Below are 21834 nucleotides of genomic sequence, written 5' to 3'. Positions count from 1 at the left end.
TTCAGTTGGATCCATCCGCTGTTCTAGAGCCATCATATCTTGCAAATATAAGTGGGCACTCTTTGTGAAGAAATAGTGACCAACTGAATGAAAACAAGGTAGCATTTTATCGATAGTATACAGGTGAAGGTTCTTAATCACCCTGACGCTCTGCCTGGATGAATAGTTTCACGGGAGTAGACGTGAGAAAATATTGGTCCCACAGTTTTGATTACCTTCCAAATTATACAATGCAGTTTTGAATTTGGCTCTTAGGCTTTGGTAAGTCCTATTTTCCTTTACAAACAAGATGAGAGACCTCTCACTATCACGTAGCTTATTCTCAGTTTCGGCTCTTTCTTTCCCACTCAAGTCTACCTCATCCAAAATAATGCCAGCCAATATCAGATTAGTCAAAATGTGTGCTCGTACAGCTCGTGAATAGGCATGACCATTCAGCATCTTGTCCAGGTCTGTGATCTGTATAAATAGTCATAAATAGCGCCTTCAAGCAACGCCCTGCCATTATTGCACCGATACAACCCATGAATAACATGAGGAGATGGAACTCTCCAAGCCTCACAACCACGCAGCTTAAGGCTGTTGCACAGTAATAAAACTTTTGGGCGAGGTGTAGTTCAAGTTGCAGAAGTATTCAGAATTCTTGGATCGGTCAAACACTGCAGCAGGTACCCTCTCGAGACCCGTCAGTCATAAAATTAGCATTTTACAAGAGCATTAAATCTTCGTATTGTGAACAAATTTGTTGGCAAATTTTAGATTTTCTTATTTCTTGTAGTTTGGATGTATTTATCTGTGCACTTTAGTGATTGAATCTTTTACTTGCAGAAAATTCTTTTGAAGAAAATAACGGACAATGATTAATACAAATATAAAGGCTATGACTTTGACAGTGTCAGATTTTTCGTATCTCTGCTATCTTTATAATTGATTTCATATAAATGTTCATCAAGTGAGCTGTGCATTTGTAAAAGCACCTTTAATTTAGTTACATTACAAAAGTCACATTTATGAAGGTCATGTCCAATAAATCTTTACTTGGTAAAAATACAAAGACAAAAACAAATAAGAATTACTTTAATTCAATCAGTAAAAAGACGTAACATTGCTTTTGAAATCAGCAATGTTAAAATGGACAAAAACTAAAAAATTAGTAAAATCGGGTTCGCGCAGAGCAAGCAACTTTGAAAGTTAAAGTAACTACCTTTAGCTTTACTACCAACTGAAAATCAGATTTTCATGGCTTGCTTAGATGCACATTTACAGGCTGTTTGATAAAAAATGCCTCAACCCATAACTTTTTTATTTGTTATCCGATTTCAATGAACAAAAAAACCAAAGATATGGTTTTTCATGCGCTACGAAGCAGCCATAAAGGTTTTTTTTTGGCGTTATTTTCAATGGCTAACGATAGTCAACTTTTTTTTTTAATGGACACATGTAGTTTTTTAGGCTCAGTCTGATAGAGTTTTTTTTTCTGAATCTAATGATGTATTAAAAGTTACCTGACGAGCCGCCACTGGGTCTATCAGAACTGGCGGACCGAAATAATACGGCGAGTTTATCATCTTCTGGGAATAATAGGAAAAATGTTCAAAAAAATCAATCTTAAATAGTGATTAGGAAATAAGCAATTTGAACTGACTAATCCTGTTGTTGATGTTAAGTTACCTATAAATTAGTTTTCCTGCTTTATTTGTAACTATGGATGCATTTCAAATGATGCATATGCATTGTTGGGTATCCGCATTGTTTGTGCAATGACGGACGTTTTTAGGTTATAGTATTTCTGCTAGGATGTTCCCTGTTGGGAAAACGAACTGCGTACTGCATATTCAATTTGATTTAAATTTCAATGTATGATTAACCCATAAATCCGAAACTTCGATTGGTTCAATCTGATCATGAGTTCAGTTAATCTCGCATTTGATTACGATTAACTTAATTTCGCTTCAATAAACTGGCCCTAGGCTAGTAGTCCAGTCAATATAAACATTCGACCTTGCAAAAGGTCATGTAGTTCTGATTTTTTAATATGTTCTTTGGACCTCAGCCAAGAGTAAAAAACCAAATTTGCAACTTCGAAAGACTTGTGCGCGCTGCGTGGTAGCCGAAGAACAGCAAAATGTTCGCACTATTTTCAGTTTTTGCTCAATATCTCTTAAGATATGAGTCTAACAGAAAAAGTTGAAGTCATCTTTTTTAAACTAGATTAAATTCACTTCAGTTTGAGGCCTAAGCAAACTTTGTGCGTCCAGCAGTTTCCGAGATAGAGCTTTTCAAAAATTGGGTATTTTTTCCAAGAAGTAAAATTTTTTTGTTTATTTCCCTTTTTTATTAAATATCGTCAAAAATACTCGCCCCATGAGAAAAGTCAAGGGCAATGAACTTGAAGCGTATTTATTTAGCTTTAAACTGATGGGCAGCCGCAGGTCCAATGCTTCTCTAAAAAGTGGCATCTAACCGAAAACCTCGAAAAAGGGAATTTGGGAAAAATAAATGAAAACAAGTTTTCAGCGCATCAAACATCACGTATAGGGCCTAAACCGATCAAATAAGTTATTTTAACGTAATTTAGTATGTGTGGTTAACAACTTGAAGGGAGTCTGTGAAGTCGGTGGAGAAATTCTGCCCTCAGCGCTATACTTATTCTGATTGTATGGAAAATCCATCAACTACCCCAAGTATGCTCGTTTCGAACGGGTTCATTAAGCAGGTGACAAGTGGTCTTGATTTTTATGGCTCAAAAATTATTTTCCTCTCATTTATCCGCATCCCACCTACTGATTACGATACAGTGTTCATATCACCTTTTGAAGCCAGTGAGAGAAGTAAAAGTCATTTTCAAAAAACCTGCTTCGTTACTTTTGATCAACCACTGTTCTTTAAGGCCAGAGATATTGTTGAGGGTGGCCAACCTTCTGAGTTAAGCTGCGTGGTTGTGAGGCTTGGAGAGTTCCATCTCCTCATGTCATTCATGGGTTGTATCGGTGCAATAATGGCAGGAAGTTGCTTGAAGACGCTGTTTATGACTATTTATACAGATCACAGGCCTGGACAAGATGCTGAATGGTCATGCCTATTCACGAGCTGTACGAGCACACATTTTGACTAATCTGATATTGGCTGGCATTATTTTGGATGAGATAGACTTGACTGGGAAAGAAAGAGCCGAAACTGAGAATAAGCTACGTGATAGTGAGAGGTCTCTCATCTTGTTTGTAAAGGAAAATAGGACTTACCAAAGCCTGCATTGCATAATTTGGAAGGTAATCAAAGCTGTAGGACCGATATTTTCACACGTCTACTCCCGTAAAACTGTTCATCCAGGCAGAGCGTCAGGGTGATTAAGAACCTTCACATGTAGGTATACTATCGATAAAATGCTAACTTGTTTTCATTCAGTTGGTCACTATTTCTTCACAAAGAGTGCCCACTTATATTTGCAAGATATGATGTCTCTAGAACAGCGGATGGATACGACTTAGTTTAAGATATTCATAGAACAAAATTTTACAATCCGCCAATCCGATAAATTTGAGCAGCAACTGTGGCATTCTCCCTAGGCACTCTCATCACACTGTCCATATAAGACAAGCATATCAAAATATTCTGAAGAAGTAAACATTAAGCGTTTTTAATGACTTTTGTAATTGTCAGAAATAATTTATTATGACATAATATTCAATTATTATGTCTTTGCAACAATCAAATTTGTTTCGATAGTTACTAATACAGGGTGTTTATAAATTTCTGTGATCGCGGTTTGCCATGAAATTAGATTCATACAAATGGTAACCAGTACTATAATAAATTTGAGGTTAAGTGTAATCTGACAACAAATGTCAGTGCAAAATGTCAATGCCATCAATGTTTTACCCTTTTACCAATAAAGTGACAGCCGTAGTATAAGTGGTAGGTAAACGTGAAATAGACTTATCCATTTCAGGCAGATTTGATTTCAGTCAAGTCTGTCTTAAGCCAGATTGAAAAAGAATGAAGGTTAGAGGAGGATCCATCTCTAAAAAAAAAAACAGGATTCATCTGGTCCGGATGATAGCACCCTAGAAGAGCTTAGGGTTACCAGATGAACATACGAATGGTCAGAAAAGCAAACGAGAGTAGAGGAGCAGATCAGTGGATTTAGACTGAAGTGCCAATCTCCGCAAAGAAATGTTTGGATTATCTTCAATTCTTTCGCGGATATCTTCCACAATGTCTTGAGCAACTGGTGGCCTACCTGAAGACTTGCTTTTTACGATGCTCCCAGTTTCCTGAATGCGTTCTAAAGTTCGTTTGATTTTCTGACGTAGACAATGATTGTCACAATGGTAATCTGGAAATCTGATGCGGAATTAATCGAGACAAGGCTCGACAGAGTATGCCCAGACGCCATCGTTATCTATAACGGGTGTTTTTTTAAATTTGGCGTCGAAGTAGGCGTTGAACTGTCGATTGTGAACGCACTATACAGGTTACGGATCACGGATCAGCTGTTTAAATCTTACACTTTTACACGAGTGGTGCGATCTCAATCGACTCTCCAACGCCTACTTCGACGCCAAATTTAAAAAAACACCCTTTACTGTTCCTAAAATAAGCCTCTAAAATGAATTTATTTTGTTCGAATTGCATCTTTCACAATCTGTCTACTTGACGTATGATTATTTTGACGTGCTATTGCTAGTAAAGTTCACGATTTTGTAGAGAATTAGCTTTTTTCAAAGGCAACGTGATAACAGACATTTATAAACACGCTGTATAATTTTTTAAGGTAATTTTATATCTACACGCGATTGGTCAATTAACAACGTTCTTATTTTAAAATCCAATGAGGATGGATTTTTTTCAATATTTTTCCTATTATTCCCAGAAGATGATGATTTCACCGTATTATTTTGGTCCGCCAGTTCTGATAGACCCTGTATTTATACCTAAAGATATGAAGTGTCCTAAATAAAACTTTTTCTAATTAAAAAAAAATTGGGATGGAGCCGAGTCGAAGACCCGGCCTAGTAACTTACCCGACATCAATTTAAACCAAGCTGAATTGACCCGAGATACCTACCTAATTTTCTGTTAAAATTATTACCGCCGAACTATAAATACGTAAATAACTTTTTCTACTTCCTTCTCTAAAGTGTCACATTTTGCACTGACAAATAGTGTATAAAACGTCACTTTAAAAACGATTGTTCATTAGTCACAACTTGGTGTCCATTCGGGCGTTTTCGGGATATTAAACACGCTCGAAGTTTCTTTAAACACGGCTTGAATTTTTTGGACATATTTAGCTCTAGATCAAGTTGGTATTTTGACGTTTATCAGTTTCGCATCCGGCGTGAAAGAAAACGTCATTGCAGTGGAATAATTCGTTGTATTTTTCAAATATGGACCTGAAGCCACCAACAGTTTGTATCCTGAGAAATATATATATTCCTATTTGGTATGTTCATTTAGTTTGTAACGTTGTAACGTTTAATAAAAAAGTTGCTTGTTTCGTTTGTGTGTTCCATTTGTTAATTTGGTCGTAGAAAAAGTATAGTATTCAACTCGTTTATAAACTTCTCTCGACACTTGTTTATTAAACACTCGCTCCGCTACGCTTCGCTCGTGCCTAACATAAAACGCGTGTCTAAAGTGCCGTTTATAAATCTTGTGGCATAATACAGGCTGTTTGATGAAAAACGCCTTAACCCATAACTTTTTTATTTATTACCCGATTTCAATGAACAAAAAAGTCAAAGATATGGTTTTTCAAACGCTACAAAACAGCCATCAAATTTAATTTTTTTTGGCGTTATCTTCAATAGCTAACGATAGTCAACTTTTTTTTTTAAATGGACACATGTAGTTTTTTAGGCTTGGTCTGGTAAGGTTTTTTTTTCTGAATCTCATGATCTATTGAAAGTTATCATTTGGTTCATAGCTAACTGAAAAAAAAAATAAAACAATTTTTTGTGGTTCAGCTTATTATAAAATTTTTAAGAGTGCCGTGAAAAACAATCGGAATCCAAATACGATAAATGTCATCTAAACGTCAGCTTAGAAATTTTTATCTGCTTTTTTAAACTTTTTTTATTTAAGAATAAAATAACAACATTGTCAGTCATGCAGGATAGCAGTCATTTGACTATTATTTTATGCTCGAGTGTAATAATAATCGTAATTAGTCAAAAACAAAAAAAAATAAATAAATAAAATTTTATTTTTATTATCAATATTCATGTTTTCCAAGAAAATAATAATAAAACTCTTCAAGATTGCACCTGAAAATTTTCAAACTCACACTTCACATTTGTTGCTCCTTGTATTAATTGTTTTTCACGGCACACTTGAAAATTTCATAAGCTGAACCACAATTAAAAATTGTTTTATTTTTTTTTTCAGTCAGCTATGGACCAAACGATAACTTTTAATACATCATTAGATTCAGAAAAAAAAACTTTACCAGACTGAGCCTAAAAAACTACATGTGCCCATTTAAAAAAAAAAAGTTGACTATCGTTAGCTACTAAAAATAACGTCAAAAAAATTTGTTTTATGGCTGGTTCGTAGCGCATGAAAAACCATATCTTTGGCTTTTTTGTTCATTGAAATCGGATAATAAATAAAAAAGTTATGGGTTGAGGCGTTTTTTATCAAACAGCCTGTATACTATTATAAGCCGCCATATTGGACATTCTCGCAAATAGTACATATCATTTCCAACATAAAAACACATGCCCTTTCAACTGGTAATGTCAAATTTCCATGTCACCTCATTATTTTTTCGAGCAACCCCCACCCTCTTCCACCCCTCGTAGTCGGATTGACACCAAACTCTATTCGGTGGTCACTATTACAGAGTTATTTCCAATGGCAAGATCCGAGATTATTTTGTTAAAAGTTTCAGCAGTTATCGCCGTCGATCTATGAAGACGTAAATAACCTTATAAGTCCGCCATATTGGAAAAATCCGCAAATGGTAAACATCGTTTTCGACATAAAAACAGATGCCCTTTCAAACGGTAAAGTCAAATGTCCATGTTTCCTTATTATTTTTTCTACCTACCCCCACCCTCTTCCACCCCCCGTGGTCCGATTGACACCAAAAGCTTTTCAACTCGAAAGACCATGGGTAAGTTTGTGTTGGTCAAATTTGAAAGCAATCGGTCAAAGCCTTTTTGACTAATCGTGGGAGAACGAAAAGTGGGACAGACAGACGCACAGACAGACATCATTCTAAAAACTTCATTAACGTGTTTAGGACCTCAAAACGTAAAGATCTGATGAAATTAGCAATTCGAAATTTTGGACCGAACACAATAACTTACCTACCTTTGGTCGGGTAAGTTAAAAATACACAAAATAATTTAGTTGAAAATATTAAAAGCGGAAAAACTCAATCAACTTGAATACCTAACGAATAAATAAAATTACACATCTTGAAGTCACGATAAAGTTTACTTATATTTTTTTATCTCTAACAGAAATGGTTGCTTGTTGCTTGGCACTTATGTTTTATAAAACACTCTTTACGAACCCGATAAAACCTTATCATTCAGTTCACCAAATAATCTTTACCACGTCTGAACTTTTTGCCACAGACATGTCTAAAAAATATTTTTACATATTTCTGCTACACTTAATAAATTATAGTGATGCTGCAAGAATACTGGGAGCAGTTTTTACCCCATCATATAGTCATCAACTGGCTTTTCAACCAATATGGAAGGAACTCTCTTTAAGAGGACACCAAGTCACGGTACTAACAACAAATCCTATGAAAGATCCATCCTTGACAAATTTAACCGAAATCGATTTAAGTGTATCTTACGAAATAATGAAGTCTCACAAAACTGACGAACTCTTATCAAATTCTCAAGAAAGTATAGCTGTTCGGTTTAGCAAGTACATGGAAGCCTTGCATGTTACAGCGGACAAACAACTGTCACATCCGGAAGTGCAAGCTCTAATACACAATAAAAAAGAGCAATTCGATTTATTAATGGTAGAAGCTATCTATCCAACACAAATGTCCCTTTCATGGTGGTTCCAAATTCCATTCATAGGACTGATTTCTCTAGATGCTCCTTCAAGAATACACGCCGCTGTCGGCAATCCTGTTCATCCAGTTTTGTATCCTGAATACGATCTACCCTTCTACAGAAACTTGACATTTTGGGAACGATTGTTCAGTACTTTGTTTATGTGGTTTATGTCATGGTACAGCGAACATCACTTACACCCCAGAGAAGACACCACGATCAGAAAATACTTCGGTGATGATGTACCTTCAGTAGCGGAGATACAAAAAAACATGAGCATGTTATTTATCAACGTAAATCCGATTTTTCATAACATCAGACCTTTAGTACCAGCGACGGTGCAAGTAGGCGGCGGAATTCACTTACAAAAACCAAAACCTCTTCCAGGAGTAAGTAACACAGAATAACGTTTTGTATTAGTAGCTAAAGACAATTTAAGGAAATTCAAGAATATTTAGACAGTTCTAAAAATGGTTTCGTTTACTTCAGTTTGGGAACAAATGTAAAAAGTGCATCAATTAGTCAAAAACTAAAAGATACGATATTGGAAACGTTTTCTGATTTGCCATACAATGTACTCTGGAAATTTGAAAACGACCAAATATCCGACAAGCCAGATAATGTGAAAATTGTGGAATGGGCCCCTCAGACAGCAATTATGGGTAATGTAAAGCGTCGTTTTCATGGTAGTTTTACAAGCGTGGCTCGCTCGGCTTGAAAACCGCTCGACCAATGGGAGCACAGCTTTTAAAAAACGCCGCGGCGTGGCTCGGACTTTGCTAGAATAGGAAATATTTCTATTTTTCAAAGCCACGCTCAGGCTTTGGAAGCTTGCGCATGCGCTCGAACTCTCAACTACATAATCAAATCAGCTGATGTGACAGTTCAACGCTAGCTCGCTCAATAGCGCATGCGCGTTGGCGTGGCTGTCTTGAAGTAGCAAGCCACAATGAAAATGAAGACGACTCTTCTAAAGCCAAGCTAACCGAGCGAGCCACGCTTATAAAGCCACCATGAAAACGACGCTTAAATGGTACTTTACTCCCTCCAGCTAATTATTACATTTAATTTAAAGCGCATAAAAATATCAAAGCCTTCATTACACAATGCGGTCTTCAGTCTATAGAAGAGGCTATTTATTATAATGTTCCGATCGTCGGGTTACCATTTTACGGAGATCAAGGCAATAATGCTAAAATTATGGAAAGCAAACGTCTCGGTGTAAAATTGAAACCTGCGGAATTAAAAAAAGACGAATTTCTTGCCGCAATACTGGACGTCTCTACAAATTCTACGTAAGTTTTCCAAGTTGTTGCGTTCATCTTTCAAAAACATGATTACAGGTATAAAGAAAATCTGAAACAAATTGCAGAGTTGTATAACGATGAAGCAATGACAGGATTAGAAAAAGCAATTTGGTGGACGGAGTACGTAATACGACACAAAGGGGCAAAGCATTTGAGATCACCGGCAATCGATTTACCACTATATCAGTATTACCTTGTTGATGTTATTAGTTTTCTGGGCGGAATCGTTATTTTTATTTTGTTTATACTGATAATTACCCTCAAAATAATTTTCAAAATAATTTTTAAAATAAAAAAATATCTTTTTAGAAGTAACGTGAAAAATAAAAAAGATTAATTTCGTTAAAAATGTATTGACCGTAGAAATTACTTAGTTGATATAAATTGTATTTTTCTGTTCAGTCTACTCGTAATGTATGATGGATAATACAAATTTAGAATTATCTTGGCTTCTTTAATCATATACTCGACATTTTGTAGAAAAGCCCTAAAAACTCCCTGTTTATTGTATTGATGTGTAAAATCTAAGTAAACTTACTTGAGATTAGTGCAATTTTTTTGGTGACCGTTTTGTAAGCAATGAAGGATTGCAAGTGCAGCTTCATAGAGCTTTGTTCCAATACCTCTCGAATTGCTCCCTCGACGAGCTTTCTCGTTTTCTAACCACAAATGAAAATACTTAAACATATTTTCCGCATCCCCTAAAATATAAAAATGACCGATTTGGAAGATCATTAGCGAAAACTCACGGCTCACCGTTTTCAACATAAAAACTATACAATCTGTAATAAACTTCTTCAAAATCTTTGTGGTGTTTGTAGAGAATTTTTTCTCTTATTTTAAGACTCTTTATTAAAAGTTCTAGCTGATTTGGGGAATCATCTAAAATCACATATTTAACAAATCTTAAAATTAGACAATTCAAAAGTAAATACTTTCAAGGTATCTTTGTGCTTCATTATTGATTTTCCGAAAAGGCTTCAAATGATATTTTTCACCACAATTAACACAAAAACTTAAAACAGTGTTATTAATCTCTGGAACTAACCCCTTGCATTTTGGGCACAAGTAACTGTCCAGCATGTCCTTGAAAAATGTGATACAATTATTATCATTGTTATGTTTATTTGCTTACCAATTCGTTTGCGGGGTCTGAGCAAATTACACATTTACATTCAAAGTGATACAACTTTCTACAAGCATACTGTCTCTGTTCTCTTACCATTCCTCTATAATCGATTCCGTAACAATTGAAGATTTCTTCATTTTGCGGGATATCCTCTAAAGCTTTAACAACTATAGTATCACAGATGAAACTAGAAAACGTCTCTTTATAAATTTTTCTACTGAGACTTAATATGTAACTTACTAATTCGTTACGTTTGGCCTACAGGAATGGTTCATAATACTAACGGATGGAAATATTCCACAAGCTATCGTTATAAGAACATCTGGAAAAAGTAAATCCGACGAAGAGCACGTCCAGTGTTCGATAGTACTGGAATTGCACGCCAATTGAGCGATGTGTTTAGTAATAAGGCCTCCAACATATTTAATCAAATTATCTAAATCTTTTTTAGGACAATTTGGTTGTCTTAAAAACCACGTGAAGAAATTTGTGTATTTTTCCAGATACGAAATTACTATAGCTGCCATAACAATGTATGGTGCAACATTTTTGTTTTTATATATATTTGAAAGAAGTCTGTTGAAATACCGGTAGTTGTCTTGCTTGTCACCGAAACACTTCAGATCCTCTTCGTAACTGCATTCCAAGGATTCAAATCCTGACAAAGCTCCTTGCAACATTGCTTTAAACGCAGGAAAAGCAATGCCTAAATCAAACCAAATATTTGCCTGCATCCCGTAACATTCCCACTTATGACACTTCTGCCATGATAAGTCCCGACAATTTTCGTCGCAATATACACAAACTGTACAAAATTTACACGGCACGCTGCTTATTATATCCTTCAAACAATTGTAACACTTAAATGAATAAAATTCTTTGTTTTCCTTAAAAACTGGAGCAAAAATAAACGCTTTTTCGATAAAAAGAATGTCCCCCCGTCGGATGTTTGTACTGGCTACTATGTGCCTTCCACTATTTTTATTATAACTGAAAATCCATACTTAATAAACCTCCAATTTGAATATTTTTTTTATAATACATACCTCATTTTTACTTTGTTAGATGCATACCCCAAACATTTATTTTCCCCATCTGGAAATTCTGGAATTTCGTGAAAATTTTCTTGATAGTTGTCAACTTTTGCCTGTGTATTTTTCATTTTCTCAATATGATTCAACTTCATTGTAAATTTGTCTATAATAAAATAATGAAACTGATAAAGTAATAATAAATAATACAATACAATAAATAATACAAAAACTGTATAAAAAACATCAGTCTATTTTAAATCAAATATGAACAAGTAATGCTACTTATGCATATTTATGTTTTTAAAAGGTCAGAGCGATATTCGGCGGGCGGGTGGGAATTGTGCAGTGCAGTAGTTCCAAACTTCAAGTAAAAATAGCATTATGTTCAGGAGCTATGAAGTTAAAAAGGTTGTAACACCATTAAATTTTAAGCTTAAATATGGTAATGTACACACTTTTCCTAGATTGTTTAATTATCAAACAAAATGATCATAAATAAATGTCACAATAATTTTTAACATCACATTTAATTAACTTTAATTTAAAAAAAAAGTAAAATAATACCAAATGTAAGAGGCAGTATCAATTAAAATAAACTATTTATAGTTTGTTCAGCGAGAGATTGGTTGACATAAAAATCACTAAATTCTATGTAGAGAAAGTAACACCTAGCGCACGTAAAATTTGAAATAAATTCTTCAAGCAGTAACATTTTTGTCCTGAAATTATGCTCTAATTAATATATTCTAGTGCATTTTGTAGTGTTGGGTTAATTTAATACAATTTAAAATCTTCCAATCTCTCACTGAACGAAGTAAAGAAACAGTTGTGTTCATGTTATAAACTGAATGAAAATAAAAAATGTTGCAACATACCTTTATCTACTATATTTTCTGATTCCAAAAAACTAAACACCTCTGATATGCATTCGCTTAAGGATTCTTTCTGATTCAATTCAAAATAGCACTCTGCCTTTCGTATATAAATTTTTGGCTTTAAATCTGTTGGATAATTTGTTTTGAAACACAATTCAATGTCTTTAAGACAATTATGAAATTCTCTCATTTCAAACGAAACAGCTGATCGATTAGCTAATGCCAATCCATACTCTTTACTGTTAGGTGTGGCAAAACACAAACTCTTAGTGTAAAACTCTAAACTTTTTACTAGGTTCTTCTTGGCATAGAAAACATTGCCTTCTCGCCTATGTAAAGCTGATATGGTATTATTTTTTAATGTTTTCTTTTTAAATTGACTCTCTAACCATGAATGTATTGGCGTTCTAAAAATTAAAGCAGTTTGAAAACAAATATCATATTTGGGTACCATACTTACAAATCTGTGTCATAAAATTTTGTAAACACTTCAAAAACATTGCCCTCAATCGTTTTAAACTTTTCGATATACAACGCCACTAAACAATCCATTTTCAATTTTATAGGTTATATAAACATTTAAAACAAAGCTATGAACTACAAGAATAATACAGATGATCATGTAAGAATTATTACTAGGTACGTCTCAGACAGACAATTAAATAAGTTTAATAAATAATATCCTTTTCGTATATTATATAGGTTAAATATAAAACATGTCAAAACTTCCACTCGATTCATAGAACTCTCTCAAAATGGAGTTACACAAAATAGTTACTGTACATTTGAACTATACCTTCAAAAATGGTGTGTGTACCTACGTAAAAGCAGAGATGTAAAAGCTACAAAATAACAGTACCTAATTCTGCAGTAGGTATTTTATAGTACCTATAAATTAATATGGAAAGAAATTACTGTCGCGAGCAAAAAATTCTGGTCGTCAATGTCATTTCAAAATTTGGTTAGACCGTCACAAAAATGGATTACTCCCTAGAATTCGAACTTTTAGGGAAATAACGTTTTTCATGTTGTGTAACTAGAATTTTCAAAAGTTATTTTGAATGCCTAAGGTTGGTTACTTTCAATTGAGAGATTAAATCGAAATAAATATGCCGCCAGTAACCAAAATTGATTGTGAAACGAAAAATCATCTATCACTTAGCGATAAATTAGTCATTTGCAACTGTTAGGTACAATTAATTTGCTGTCTTACATTTTTGGGATATCTTTTGTTTGTCACCAGAAACCACATAGCCTCCAACCTAACCAAATTTATGGCAACCTAGTAACGCATATCCCTAAATCCTAGGGAGTGATCCATTTTTGACACGAGAGTATATACAGGTGTTTTCGAAGTTGAGGCGTTCCTTGTAACATGAGGTACTATGGCGAACAATAAATTTAGGCCGGCCTGTCATTGGCTTGACATCAAAATGTGAAGCTGGCATTATGTTCAACTAACCCCATTTTCGATTTTTGTCATTCTTGTCATCGTGACAGCGATAATCAAAATTAAAATTGGGAAAAGAAGCGTGCACCAGAGAGAAGTGCTACTACAAATCAGTTATGCTAATGGGTCATGATCTGTAAGTTACGAAAAGGGCGAAGGAAACGCTAAACAGCTTGAAAACCTTCAGTTTGACAAACTGACACATCAGTCATAATGACAATAAATGGTCGCTTGCTTTGACTTTTTTGAAATGTCAGAAATTTGCCGGCCTAAATTTATTGTCCGCTATAGTACCATACATTATTCTTAAGAATTTTAGCCTAAATTTTCTTAGTAAAATGTTTGTATTAACGGAGATAATTGATTGTATATTTTTATTGTTTTCTAAAATTTTGAGTCCGGTCCTGTCTATTTCCCTAGGACCAGGATGGTGTCTTTCCGGAAATCGCTCTGAGTACTCTCTGGACGCCGCAGCTGCATTCTGATAACGTGATAACTGATAACATTGCCCATACATTAGCAACATATCTGTGAGCTCATTATTTTCGTAATGATAAAGCCATTTCGACCTAATTAGATGACAACTCTGACAGTATTTTTTTCGGCATATTGCTGCATATTTCAAAGGATTTTACTGCATATTTTGACATTTTATAAAATACGCTCTCTAACCATCAGTAATACTTTGATTTGTAAAAACATTTTTTTTGGGGCTTAAAAATTCCTCTTTCACGTAAAGCAGTCACTAATTTTTTCTGTTTTCTGTTCTGTTGACGAAAATCTACTCTTTGTATTTCACGCCTGAGTGGTTTATATGAGGCGTGGAACCACGACAGTGACGTTTACGATCATTATTCACGCCCCGTGTCAATGTGCCTTAGACTGATCACCCATAGATTGTAACTGGACAGCGGCCGTATTTTACTGCACCGTTCTCGTCGTTACTTTACATTACAATAAAGTTCGCCGCCGACGACAGCCGTCAAATTACGGCCGCTATTTTACGGTACCGCTTTGTAGGAAACCGAAGCATAAGGCCGGGCTGAGATATGACATTTGGTGGGGGAACTCTGCGCGGACAAAATATTCAAGTGGCGTGGTAAAACCGGTCACAGCAGAGAACAGAGGTCACAGTAACAGTGTTAGTCTGTTGAACACCCCTATTTTGCGAAAGATCGTAGAGGGATATGGAGGGAGCACTGTTCAAAAAAGTGGTTACGACCACGCTTTTCTGTAGACCTAATAAAAGGTCTCCAGATGAGCCGAGCGAAACCGAAGTCAACGCAGATATATTTCATCTTTCCAGTGGCGTCCCTTTAACTTTTTTCTGGGGACAATTTTTGGACTTATACAACTGAAAAAATACAAAGACAATTCACCAACTGGTTCACATGTAAGCCGACTACAAGACCTTTATGAATTTCCAGAAAGTGCCCCCACATATTGTCTTCAACTTCTGTCTACATAAAAATTGTTATAACATTCGATTAATTTTGAATAAACTTTACTTACCGTTCTAGAACACCAAAAATTACTTACCGTCCAGTTTATCGTTAGCAACGAGTAAACAGAGCTTACCGTCTTGGAAACAGACGTGGTAAACAAGTAAATAGAGTGCAATCGCGCAAAAAAATAATTTGACGGCATCATTAATTTTAACCTCGCTTCGGCTGTTTGACCACGTGTTCATGTTTGGAGAAGATGTGCACGTCAATGAATGCAACATTTTACTCAGTCTATCAACTAAGTATATCATATTCTTATAACAATGACAAATGGCAAAGAACCTGCCTCATTGTGAAACAGGCTTCGGCGTATATCGTTCTGCGCAACTAACCCCACATCCTTTTCTTTTAATTACTCCATCCGTTCAGCGACCACACTTTAGATTTAGAAAACTCAGGTAACGACCGTAACGTGGTCCAACTCCCATAGGCCCCCTTACTCTAAGTTTCAGTAGCCAGTAGGTACATCGTCCCTGTTACATTCTCCATAAATCAGTATCATTTCAGTTTTTTCTTCAAAAGAATATTGGAAAGCCATGTTTGACTTTGGTTAGAAACACAAGCAACAACACAAAAAACACAAGCAAGGACACAAAAACACAAAACTTCCGAAACGATGAAGAAACCAAAATTAAAGCAAACGTTCACTAATTCATTTACCATTATAAACTGTACCTACTCTTTTTTACGAATGCGTAAAAATGTGTTGCGAGGACTTGTCAAGAATAGGCTTTCTTTCCACCATTCGTCATTTATTCTTCGCAAAAATGAGAGGGCATCGGAGTTCAGTACCTATCTACTTGAGGTAATCCTTTGACAATTCTATCTATTTACGGTTATACCAGAGCAAAAGAATGTTTCAAAATTAACATTTTTATTTTAGAAATATTTACATTATTTTACATAAGAATGTACAAAAAACATTAGATAGATACTCGTAGATACAAACAAACATGTCAATTATTATTTCTTAATTACTGTTAGAGCGTATTATAATAAACAGCATAACGAGATCTAACCAGGATATAGAATTATTCGCTTCAAGTTGAGTTTTTGGGATACGGATAGGAAGTTGGACAGATCTTCTGGCTTGGCACAGATTCTTCCGCGCACGGTCCACGTCATAAGTGAAAATCTCATCCAAAAAACCATTTTGTCGCAATTCTTGACGCAATAGTTTTGCAGGTTTGTGTGTTAAATTATCTAGAGTTTTTCTTTTGACGCCATTACTCAGTGCTTACCTCTCTATATTTTCTTCTTCCGGGTGATTATGAATAAGATCACTGCTGATCACATTCGTTGGTTCGGAACCGAAGGTTTACACTTTTGCAAGGCAGTTTGATTTTTTGTTCACACAGCCCCACCGAATTTCATCGTCCTTGCCACACAAAACTTAAAATTATTCAACACAAGCAACTGTTTCCCTTCTTCACTCAAAATTGATTTCACTTCCATTTCTGAGACTAGGTAGGTATTTACAGATTCACTAGCAAATTTTCAAATGGAACTAAAATTAAGATTCATTTTTATAATTAGTTGTTGGCCGCGTGGACCTACTCCCTATCGGATTAGGCGGTGCCCGGATTGGGGATACTTGGGGGCCGATAAATTTGAGCGAGGATTATCTCAGGTACCGGGCCCAACTCGGATACGCCCAGGAAGAAAAAGGAGAAAGCGGGATGGCCGGGGTTCCCTCGCAATGGGACTTGCCGTTATGACTTCATTTTTATAATTAAGAGATTTTATGAAAATAAAAACATTTTGTAATAAACTGCGAAAAAATCATCTAGGTACTATGGCGGACAAAAAATTTTGAACGATCAAATTTTGGCATATCAAAAAATGTCAATGTAAGCTGCCCTTTACTGTTATTGTGACGTTTATAAATTAAGTCGAAAAATTGACAGTTTGAAGTAAACGTCTCTCAAGTTTATAATAATAATTTAGTGATACAATGCCAGCCGTATCTGAATTTACTAAAGCCAAAATAGTAACCCTTCACCAGAGGGGTATGTCGTATGGGCAAATTTCGACGAATTTAGGATTATCGAAGGGCACTATCCATGCCATTATGCGGAAGTGGGAACACACTGGGACGGTGGTTCGGCGTCCAGGTTCTGGAAGAAGGCGGGTGTCTTCCGTGGAACAGAACGCGGCACCCCCGAACTATCATCGAAATCTGTGCCTGTCCATGAGGAATAGATTGCTCTTGGTTGTACAACAAAATGGGGCAATGATCAAATATTGACTTCTTCAGTTTTAGTTGTAAAGTTTTTTTATTTTAAACTTTTAATTTTATGTTTAATAAATACATGTTATAATTTGTTAGTATTGTGGATTGATCTGTACTTTGAATTTTTTGATATTTGCGTACCAAAATACAACCTGTTGGGTCTTTCTGTCTTGGCGTAAATAGAACTAAATTGGGTTTCATCTATGATGAAGACATTCCTGATTTTGTGTTGATGCTAAACCTCTAAGAACTAGATAGGTACGTATCTACATTCTACACCACTCGATAGCCAAGGGGCTGCAGCGACTTTCGCAATTTCGACGGCAAAGACGAAACGATTAAGGCTCGCGTTTACCTGAAAGAAATTTCGAAGCTGATGTACAGTGGGTCCTCTATTTACAAATTTATATTTTGGTCAAGCCTCCTTGGGTCAAACAAACCGAGAGACGCAGGTACCTTGAATTGGTCACAGACGCTCAGTAGGGGGTAGAGGATTACGATCCTGTCCTGTTCCGTACCTAAATACGGAGATAAAATAAAATTTTGTGTTGGAAAGGCAAGTTCCACAATGCCAAATCTGAATTGGCTTTGGCTGCACTGCAAACTGTTGTTTCATTCCATTTTATTATTTATTAGCTGACCCGACAGACGTTGTCTTGTCCAATCCAAATTTCAGCAAATTAGTTTGTGATGATTTATTTTCTTCCATTAAATTTGAAATTACAATTAATCTCAAGGTGTTTTATTTACATTTCAATTGCAAGATCGATGTTCAAGTGAAAAATCCGATAGCGAAATAAATTGGTATAGAAATAAAACAACTACATTTGTTGGACAGATCGCGAAACAACACAAAAGTAAAAACGGATGTAATTTTAATTTAGGGTGGAATGCGTTTTTCCAGATTTTTCTCGTAAGTTTTCCAAAAACATTTTTTCAATTGAGTTATTTCCATCCCGGGAACAAACCGACCAAAAAAAAAGAATCAATTACAAATGTCGTCAGTTATGATCAAAAGTGCATACAAAAATTATAATTTTTGAAGTTTGTCCGAATTTTCCGGCTTTCCTTTGTATTTCTCCCATTTTTTTTTAACAAAAAGAACATTAAATTTTTAAAAATTGAAAATATTGAGCTAAGAATTAGTTTTATTATTTTTTGTAGGTACATAACATACCTACAATTTGATCGTATAGGACATTTTTCTGATTTTGAAGGCCCGACTAATAAAACTATAATATTCACCAAATACAGGGAGCAGCATTGTGTAGTTGTATTTTCCCAAATCTGCATTTACTCCCTGCAGAAGAGGGAATGAATATTAGTTCGGAGTTTCTACCTGATTTGTCAAGAATTATGAATGAGACAAAAATGACCCCTATGGCAAAATATTTTTAAGGTAAAATTACAATGAAATGGTTGGTTTCATCTTGTGTCCCTTCGGTGAATAATTGAACATTATCGGTTTATTAGTCGGGTTTTTAGAGTCAGATAAATTTGCTATAGATAAAGTATAGGATTATAGGTATACTGGTATACTGGCAAGTAACGATTTTTATTCTTTACTTACTCTGTACTTGCTCATGTAATAATATACTATTATTTCATACTGGAAGTCTGTTTTGTATCATAATTTTATTTCAAAAATCAGATTATTTTGTGAAAATCGCATCATCTTTTTTCCTGGGGCAACGGCCGTTACTATTGTTTTTTACAATGACAATTCCACTCAGAAAATTTCAACCAATCAGCTTGTAGTATTTTGAATCATTGGACCAATTAGGAACGAATTACACCGATAATTTAGCATGGTCCTAAAATTATCGAAAAATTATCGCTGCAATCATCTCCACCTTCCTAAAATTATCTGTAATAATATCACAAGAGAGTGAGAATAAATTGAAAATAATTCGACAGATTTTCGAAAACTTGTTGCCAGGCAATAGACACGAGAGCCCGGAGGGCTCGAGTGGCTATTGCCATCTGGAACAAGTTTGAGAAAGAATCTGGAGAATTATTTTCTACTTATTCTCACTCTGGAGGGGTATTCGTAGGATTATTTTTTCATGAGTACAAAATCAAAAATACAAAAAAAAAAATATATTATCGCACTGAATCGTTCTTCGTTCATGTTTAACAATTGATGACACTTACTGTCAAATTGAAAAATACGTTGTCACTAAAGATAAATCAAAACAAAATACGAACTATAATTATTCTCACTTGGATAATGTACTTAGATTATTCTCACTATAATAATGATACAATTGGACAGATTTGAACATGTGATCAAAAATGCTGATGAACTATTGGAAGTTATAAACATGAAAAAATAATCGCTGTAATTTTGTCCTCCTTCCTCGAATTTTGATAAATTCATTTTTGATCCACAGTAAAATTTTTGTTGTTTTCAACTACGTTAACGCTTTGGGGCAGTATCAAATTGCAACGGCGGTCAAGTCTTAATCTTTTAGGGGAAGCAGGTACTGATTTCCAAATAAGTAAATAGCAGGGCTTGTCATTTTACCCCCCAGGGAGTGGGCAGGTAGACGATTATAAATAATAACTATCCCTTACCTCGGCCTTTTAAGGAGGTAACTAATTAATCATCTGCAAAGTCTGTAATTGTCGGAAGAGAGAATAGTAACGGGAAACAAAATTTTCTTCGAAATCATTGGAAGGTAAATTATATTTATTTATACGTAAACTAAAATACAGAAATATCGTTGGTGCACAAGAAAAGTGACACATCTCAAAAACCCTCATTTTTCAGTAGAACGATTTTAATAGTATATTGGGATATAAGGTTAGGAAGTGCATTATAACAGAATCGTGAAAGAGTTTGAAAAATCGAGACGAAGGAGGCACATAATGTACATTTTTATATCCGTGAACAGTAAATAATTGTTTAAAAAAATGTGTACAGTGTGAACCGTACGCGTAAATTTTTGACGATGTTGACAAAAATTTCAAATTTTTGTGGCAAGAAAAAATTATAATGTTTTTCTTTCATCATTCACCTGAAGAAAATCCTGATTTCGATTAGTTTTAATTTGAATCGATTCAAGAGCATCATGTACACCTTTGATATATCTACGTAATGAACTGAGAATTGCAGTGCTACCTGAAAATTTCTAAATGATCAGCCGACCCCTTATTAGATTATAAGCGCTGCAGTTTACATCAAGTTATTGAGACCCAAACTAACCGCGCGCTGCAATTTAGTACTTAGGATTTTAAAACCTTCGATCCTCGCTGCAATTTGACATCGCCGACGCTTTGAGTCATAAGAATACGTATAAATTAAAAAAATTGTGTAAAAGTTGAAAATGAAATTTTCCTTCGTGGAAATGTCATGCCGAATACAACTCGAGCCCTCCGGGCTCTCGTGTCTATTGCCTGGCAACAAGTTTTCGAAAATCTGTCGAATTATTTTCAATTTATTCTCACTCCCTTGTGTTATTATTACAGACAATTTCCACTTGTTCGCTACGGACACTCGTCGAAACAAATACTCGTATAATGAGATCGAAAATTTCCGGCAATTTCGTACCCTCTCGTTGTACCTATTACTAATGATTATTTCATTCATCATCGTTTTCGACCAATCGTAAGGCTTTATTTTTTGGATTTTTTATTGTCCTTTTTCAAATGTTTTTTTTTTAATTTTTACTGGAAATTATTATTCCACTTAAAAAAAAGGACAGAGATGGGTGATATAATAATCTGATGAAGCTTTTCCTGATGGAGCAGCAGTATTATTGACTGTTGTTAATAAATAAATAAATTTGGAATAAAAATGCAAATACCTTAGCAGGAGGCCCATGTAATTTGTCCCTTGTATAGTCTCCTTTCCGTAAGCTAGCTCAGGTAGCATGTAGGGTTGGTTGTCTACAACGTAAAATTTTAACGTTGAAAAATGACTTCATTTTTTTCGTTTTTTTCAACTAGTATTCAAGTAGGAAACACCACTTTTCGTCTGCGTCACATTCACAACAATATCTAGTGAATGACGTGAGATATTTTCGATATCTCTTTTCGTTTTGCCTACACAGCTTCTAAGCAGAGCATTTTATTTGTGGTTTTTTAACAAATTCGTCAAAACAAAATTATATTTTTCTCTTCATAGTTCACTAATAGAAATGTTCATAATTTATGTAGTAAAGAGAGAAAACGTTCATCTCGTACTGTTTTCTCAAAAAACGTGATCGAAAATTCACTTTTTCGACCGTTTCAAACCCAGGTAAACGCGAGCCTTAAGATTCATCCAC

General features: G+C 35.0%; 2 protein-coding genes and 2 long non-coding RNA genes across 5 annotated transcripts; 3 read left to right on the top strand and 1 right to left on the bottom strand.

Moving 5' to 3' along the window:
* The first annotated feature begins 3367 nt into the window (after positions 1 to 3367).
* LOC138141406 (uncharacterized) lies at positions 3368 to 6284 on the top strand. The gene is made up of 2 exons (XR_011163140.1): positions 3368 to 3915; positions 3966 to 6284. It is a non-coding gene; the product is annotated as an uncharacterized lncRNA (long non-coding RNA).
* A 1247-nt stretch (positions 6285 to 7531) lies between these two features.
* LOC138141464 (UDP-glucosyltransferase 2-like) lies at positions 7532 to 9780 on the top strand. 2 transcript variants are annotated; one of them, XM_069062177.1, is made up of 5 exons: positions 7533 to 7747; positions 7810 to 8419; positions 8470 to 8692; positions 9106 to 9325; positions 9374 to 9780. In XM_069062177.1, exons 2-5 carry the CDS (start codon positions 7826 to 7828, stop codon positions 9672 to 9674), a joined length of 1338 nt encoding a protein of 445 aa, XP_068918278.1. In that variant the 5' UTR covers positions 7533 to 7747; positions 7810 to 7825; the 3' UTR covers positions 9675 to 9780. The 2 variants fall into 2 exon arrangements, with proteins under 2 accessions (XP_068918277.1, XP_068918278.1); XM_069062176.1 differs by having other exon boundaries at positions 7532 to 8419.
* Positions 9675 to 15196, bottom strand: LOC138141462 (SET and MYND domain-containing protein 4-like). Its single transcript, XM_069062174.1, has 9 exons — positions 12836 to 15196; positions 12376 to 12782; positions 11513 to 11663; positions 10707 to 11456; positions 10473 to 10653; positions 10273 to 10423; positions 10094 to 10219; positions 9876 to 10038; positions 9675 to 9824 (listed from the first exon to the last, which is right to left on the bottom strand). Exons 1-9 carry the CDS (start codon positions 12925 to 12927, stop codon positions 9704 to 9706), a joined length of 2142 nt encoding a protein of 713 aa, XP_068918275.1. The 5' UTR covers positions 12928 to 15196; the 3' UTR covers positions 9675 to 9703.
* Positions 15197 to 15620: 424 nt separating this feature from the next.
* LOC138141467 (uncharacterized) lies at positions 15621 to 17658 on the top strand. Its single transcript, XR_011163162.1, has 2 exons — positions 15621 to 15788; positions 15838 to 17658. It is a non-coding gene; the product is annotated as an uncharacterized lncRNA (long non-coding RNA).
* Positions 17659 to 21834: the final 4176 nt, after the last annotated feature.

This window comes from Tenebrio molitor, chromosome 1 (assembly GCF_963966145.1).
Source record: "Tenebrio molitor chromosome 1, icTenMoli1.1, whole genome shotgun sequence".
NCBI lineage: Eukaryota > Metazoa > Arthropoda > Insecta > Coleoptera > Tenebrionidae > Tenebrio > Tenebrio molitor.
This window is presented reverse-complemented; position numbering and strand designations above follow the sequence as displayed.

Bases quoted from the DNA above. Each gene is read 5' to 3' on its own strand.
- LOC138141462 (XM_069062174.1), bottom strand. From the start codon at position 12,927: ATGGATTGTTTAGTGGCGTTGTATATCGAAAAGTTTAAAACGATTGAG. The intron at 10,424-10,472 runs GTAAGCAAATAA...ACATTTTTCAAG, and splicing joins CAGACCCCGCAAACGAATTG to GACATGCTGGACAGTTACTT. The intron at 10,220-10,272 runs GTATTTACTTTT...ATGTGATTTTAG, and splicing joins AGCACAAAGATACCTTGAAA to ATGATTCCCCAAATCAGCTA.
- LOC138141464 (XM_069062176.1), top strand. From the start codon at position 7,592: ATGTCTAAAAAATATTTTTACATATTTCTGCTACACTTAATAAATTAT. The intron at 8,420-8,469 runs GTAAGTAACACA...AGACAATTTAAG, and splicing joins AACCAAAACCTCTTCCAGGA to GAAATTCAAGAATATTTAGA. The intron at 9,326-9,373 runs GTAAGTTTTCCA...ACATGATTACAG, and splicing joins GACGTCTCTACAAATTCTAC to GTATAAAGAAAATCTGAAAC.